Source organism: Orycteropus afer, unplaced genomic scaffold, assembly GCF_000298275.1.
Source record: "Orycteropus afer afer isolate SDZICR_OR568_19922 unplaced genomic scaffold, OryAfe1.0 scaffold00034, whole genome shotgun sequence".
Classification (NCBI taxonomy): domain Eukaryota; kingdom Metazoa; phylum Chordata; class Mammalia; order Tubulidentata; family Orycteropodidae; genus Orycteropus; species Orycteropus afer.
The window spans coordinates 6,157,610-6,163,609 of record NW_006921621.1 but is presented as its reverse complement, the minus strand read 5'-3'; the positions used below and the strand labels follow the sequence as shown (position 1 = coordinate 6,163,609).

The 6,000-nt window shown below is 37.2% G+C and overlaps 1 protein-coding gene across 1 annotated transcript in view; it reads right to left on the bottom strand.

Annotated features, from left to right (window-relative positions):
* Positions 1-795: 795 nt before the first annotated feature.
* RHAG (Rh associated glycoprotein) overlaps positions 796-6,000 on the bottom strand; it is a 34,225-nt gene continuing 29,020 nt past the window's right edge. Inside the window, exons 6-10 of the mRNA XM_007936159.1 lie at positions 5,368-5,505; positions 4,492-4,613; positions 2,297-2,370; positions 1,998-2,071; positions 796-870 (exon numbers count right to left, since the gene is read on the bottom strand). Coding sequence (XP_007934350.1) covers positions 796-870; positions 1,998-2,071; positions 2,297-2,370; positions 4,492-4,613; positions 5,368-5,505 — 483 coding nt within the window. The remainder of the gene's footprint in view (positions 871-1,997; positions 2,072-2,296; positions 2,371-4,491; positions 4,614-5,367; positions 5,506-6,000) is intronic.

Here is a 6,000-nt window from a genome sequence, read left to right as displayed (position 1 = left end):
TTTTAACAGAGATTAATCATTTATTTAATTCATCTATTGATTTTCTTTGCTTGTTTTCAAGTCATGGCTAATTTTTATAGATCTAGCAAATAATTTTAAATGTATAGGTGTATTACTAAGGGGAATTTCAACCACCAAAGAAAGGAGAGCCAAAGACTAATGATTTATTTTATTGTAACATTTAATCAGTTTAAATTGTACACAAAACAGAATTTGATCAGATAGCATTTGAGCATTTGCAAATAGTAAACAGGCAACAGGAATTAAACATAAGAATGTTCAAGCCAAGACATAAGACCATTTTAAAAATCAAAACAGAACTACCAAAAATACTGTTTTCTTGCTTTACTCATAAAAATATTTCATTCATTTTTCTTATACATATTTCTTACATCAATTGTAATTTCATTGGCTTTAGTTTTATAATCTTTGGGACCAAAGACCTAGCGTCTATATTAAGAAACTGACATAATTAGGAAGTGTTGATTTCTATGGCAACGTACCTCTATTGGAAAGAATGAAAAAAATATCCACAGAAATGTTCTCATGTGTTACCCCTACTCACTGACAAGGGCATTCTGGGAGTCCTGGATACAAGGCATCTGACCATCTGTTTTTTGAGTCACAAACTTCAACTAAATAATCACTGAGTATCAAGAGATATCACCAGCAGTAAAGTCATTTTCACATTGGTCGTTGGGACCCAGGTCTATCCACTTTGGTCCATATTGTCTTTGAATGCTGCCTTGATTCTTCTACATGATGGCAAAGGAAGATGGAGAACAGGGATGGTATTTAGACTTCAGGTTCCAGCTGGTTGTGGTTGCCTTGTTCTTGGAATTGATTATCATGTTCTCTCCACCTAGGGACCTTGAAAGAAAATAAGATAAAGATGTATTATGTAGCTTTTGTCACTAAGCTGTCAGAGATTAGCACTGAAATAAAAGTGGGTTTCTTTTTCTTTTCTTCATTTTTTTTGTTATTATTATCTAAACTTTGAAAGAACTGGAAATAAAAACTACTTTGGGGAGGGGGTGGAAATAAGAGAGCTAAAATATATATCCCACCCACCTTGACTACATTCCCCAAACCTGTTCTCCCTGAAAATCCTGCTCAGCACACTGAAGAATGTGTTACTCTTAAGCTTTGCAGGAAAAAAAAAAAAAGAGAGAGAGAGAAAATGTCAATAGAATAAAGAAGGAGAAACTGGAAGACTGGAGGAGGCTAATACTTTTCTATTCATAAAACATTTGTGATAACACCAACATCTTTAGGGTTACTCACTGAGATTTTTTGACTTTGCATACTTTATCTGCTTTTGCTTACTTTTACAAAAGGTATAAACCTCACATCATTGCCCAAAATCTCTATTATTTTTATGAGTAGTTTTCTATCTCTCTCAGAGGAGTGCAAGGGCCTTTGCCACCTGAATTCTCTTTTTTTTTTCCATCTAGTTTACCCAAGGAGGGGTCACTATGAGTTGGGCCAACTTGACGGCACATAACAACAGCAACAACAACAAGTTTTTGCACTGGACAATACTAGAACTTCTGATTTTATCAAGCAGGACATATTTCTCAGTCTTTCTCTATACATAGGAAGTTCATCCCATTTTATCACATGGATTTCACACAGACATCTAGGCTTGAAACATATTTAGAACCCAGTACCAGGTTGGGCAATCCTACTTCCGTAGTGATACTGCCTCGGAAACCCAAGGAGGGGTCCCTGTGAGTCAGGGCTGACTCGACGGCACATAACAACAACAACAACAATAACCAGATGCTGAAACCAGTTGCTGTGGAGTCAATTCTGACTCATGGTTGACCCCACGTGTCTCAGAGTAGAACTGTGCTCCATAGGGCTTTCAATGCCTGATTTTTCCAGACCTTTCTTCCAAGGCACTTTTACGTGGATTCAAATCACCAACCTTTCAGCTAATAGCTGAGCACTTAATCATTTATATCACCCATGGACTTGGAAACACTGTACCGTACCTCCCAATAAACAGAGTCGTCATAACAGTGTTGGTCAGGTGGCTGCCCCCAGATGGGTAACTTTAGAATTAAACCTGTGAAGGTGGGGTGGGTCAAAAAGATGTTACAATGCTGAAAAATAAAAAAATTTGCATAGTAATTAAAATACTATTATTAACTCATCTGGAGTTTACATGGTTACTTTACTGTCAGAAGTTTGTTGTTGTTAGGTGAACATTTTAATATTTATCAATGGGCATGTTAATTATGAATTATGCTGGGGCACAGGGTAGAGGGAAATGTTTACTTCTCATGCTGACCTGTAATCAGCCCTCCAACAACTGCTGTTCCAATAGAAGAACCCAGGGCAGCTGCCTGCATGTCAGTGGTAGACCTAGGAAGCAAAGGAAAACAAAAGAGTTTTTTCTGGACGAGCCAACTAATCACGTTTTTCTAAGGGAATGAATGCCTGCCATCTTCTGGCCAGGGTGCAGCATTACACACCAAAAGATTTAAACATAGCTTGCAATTTTTCTTCCATATTTTTATTTTCTTTGGGACATTTGAGCAGTGTTAAAGCATTCTTAGAAGCATTTAATCAAGAACCACTTGTTGATTTATGTTTAGGAGTGATCAGAAGATCCTCATACTATGCTTATAGTCATAAAAGCTAATCTCTTTGTATCGCTATACAAAAGCTTTCTAAGCATAATCCGTTCCAGCGTACATTGCAGAGAACTTTGATTGAGGCATTAAAGTAAATCTTTATATGTCATCTTAGAAGTAGCTACATTAAAAATAAAATTAGGAAAAAGTATCACATAATTTTAGGAATGAAAGAATGTGATTAAAAAAAACCACAATGGAAATGTATAAGAATATTATACGAGTGTCAAATGAACTAGGAATATGGGAATCTCCTTTGATGTTACCATAGTGTCTCACTTATGTCAGGCAATTAGTAAATAGTTGTTGAAAGACCAAATGAGTGACTTTAGGAAAACAAACTGTTGGAAAATGAGAGTTTGCTGGTGTTTCAGCCTCATCATTCCAAGTGAGACAATACACTAAACTCAGATTCCTTTTTTTATTTAATTTGAAAAGTTTCAGTTTCTTTTAATGTACATAAATTGCAGAAGTAACATATGATAATTGTAGAAATATTAGAAAACACAAAAGAACAAAAAGAAAAAAGTTTAATATCCCATAAGCCCTACCTCTATAAAAATGTAAAATATAAACATGCATTTTTATAAAAATGCAATCGTAGCATAACACTGCTTTTCTCATTAAATAATGTCTTAAACGTCATTTTATGCCAGTGAATATAAATCTGTATTATAATTTTAATTGCTGCTGAATATTACACTGTGTAAACAACTATAATTATAGTCCTGTTGATTGGATATTAAGGTTGTGTCAAGTGTTTTATATTTTAAAAAATGTTGTGAGAACACATCCTCTAATAAACATGCCTGTGAACGTGTCTGAATATTTCCCTAAAATAATAGTTTTCAGTGATGATCCCAAAAGAGTTACACTTTAATCTGCTAAAATCAAAGTGACATTTTCAAACACCAATTCACCTTATTTCATGCTTTTATTTTGCTTTACAAATTGAGTGGATTCCTGCCTAACCTGAATCTATGATCTGTCTAGCTCATTGCATGGATGAACTTCTTGTCAAATGGTTCATACTTTATTTTGTAAAAGGGACAATCGATGGATTATCACTTCCATCCTCCTGGGCTTGGCTGATAGTTTTTTCTCTTTTGGGTCATTTAACTAAACATTTTGGCCCCTGTTGGGAAGAATCTAAGTCTGTTAGCTAGAAGGGATCTTAGAGATCCAATTATAGTAGAGGAAAATGGTAACTAGAGAGATTGAGTGACTTGCCAAAAGCCGCTTAAATAGTAGCAGAATTGGGACTATATACTTCTCAAGAGTCTTCCCTAGCCTCAAGTGTTCTCCACAATATAGTACTTCATTCTTCTTTCCTGTGGGTTGGATGGAAATAACTCTGTATCTCATTCACATATGCCCATTCCCCCATTTTGGTAGGAAGAAGAAAAAGAGCATGCAGACTGTGATTTTTTTGTGGCAATCAAATTACCCTATCTAGTAGGAGACAATGGGCTGGAACATAATGATTGTGAGGATGGTGTAGGACCCAGCAGTGTTTTGTTCTGTTGTACTTAGGGTCGTTGTGAGTTGAAACCCACTCAACAGTGCCTAACAACAATAACATCAGGAGACAATTTTCTAAGGTAAAGAAATTTAAATAATACTATAAATTAAAAAAGTTAATGTCAGTTGAAACACCTCTTCCAATTCAATTGCATTCTGTTAGTTGTGTGGGCCTGAGTATAAAAAGCGCAACACTTATGAGCAGTGGCCTGGATTGGTAAAAAAACAAAACAAGAACAACAACAAACTCTTCCATCACTGTATGTCTTAAAGATTGAGAAAAATCACCACTGGAACTGGAAGTCAGGAAAACCATCATTTCACTCACGTTGTAGACGCTCCCATGGCTACCGCCACAATGCCTGCGAGGCCTCCTACCACGCCAGGTAAGCCGTGCAGGTTATGGACCCCACATGTGTCTTGAATCCTCAGTTTAGTAGCAAAAAGTGGCTAAAATTGTGAAAAGTGGAGAGTTTATTATTTTGAAAGGTACATAACCCAAACCAAACGTACTGCTGTGGAGTTGGATCCGACTCAGAGGGACGCCCCCTTGGGTTTCCCAGGAGGTATCGCTATGGAAGTAGATTGCCCAACCTTCATTGAGAAGAGTAGCTGGTGGGTTTGAACCGGCAGCCTTCTGGTTACCAGTCAAATGCCTTAGGGACAACGCTACCAGAGCATAGAGCTCTATAATTGAAAGTAAAAAGGGAGTGGAGGAAAGTGCAGTAATAATTTTACCTACTGCCTAGTTGGCCCATCATATCTGAAATCCAGTCAAGTCAAAGAATCTGAATACCCTGGTAACAAACTGCTCTTTGCAGTCTATAGTAGGTGGATTTGAATGTCAGGGATTTAAAGTTCCACCTTTCCTCACTTACTGATAACATTTTAAATTTCCTTAAAAGAACACCCAGTCCTTAATTATACTTAAAAAACAACAATAAATTTGAATGAAACTGCCCTCAGGAAAGTTACACAAGTACTTAACATTCAGTTTACACTAAGCTATAAATAACTGATACCATATTCTCTTCTGTACACAGAGGAAGTCAGGAAAGAGACCACTGGCCCACTGAAATGTTAGTTGTATTTCTGAGAGAAAGGCGAATCATCCCCAGACAATGGGAGGTGCTTCTGCTGGTGGGAAGTGACAAGATGGTTTTGGAGAAAGTAAAGTTTGACTTGGAGGGTCTTCAGTACTTACAGTCAGAAACTTAAACCCAACCACGGAGATAATTCCTGCAATGCTACCAATGATCATAGAACCATATGGGTTAATCACCATGTCTGCGCAAGTACCCACAGCAACGCCTCCAGCAAGGGTTGCATTCTGAATGTGAACCTGTTTGGAGGACAGAAACATGGATGAGATGACATAAAGGAGGCAGAGTACAGAAGGAGTGATTGGGAAAATCTCAAGTTCAATGGATCCTGGGGCACATTCTCAGCTGAAATTGCTACTATTTTTTTTTTTAAGGGGGTTCTTTGTATTTACAGGATTTTCTTCCAAACAGTTGATGTTTTGTTATCTTTCTTCCCAGGATTTTTTGATAGTGGATGATTAATCAGTCTAATGAGACCACCAGTGGGAAGGATTCAAGGAAATCAAAAGATCATGTTATGTAGAACGCACATAGAGCAGATATACTGGTATTGGTTTCCTTATTTATGAGGTTCTTGGGATGCATTTGTGGTTATCATGAATGAAAAGGAGCATACAGCTTTTGTGTGACCTGTTCAGTCAATTACATTCCAATAATCAAAGAGGGAGTGTCAAAAACCAAACAAACTCCCTGCCGTGGAGCTGGTTTCAACTCATAGTGACCCCTCCTTGGGT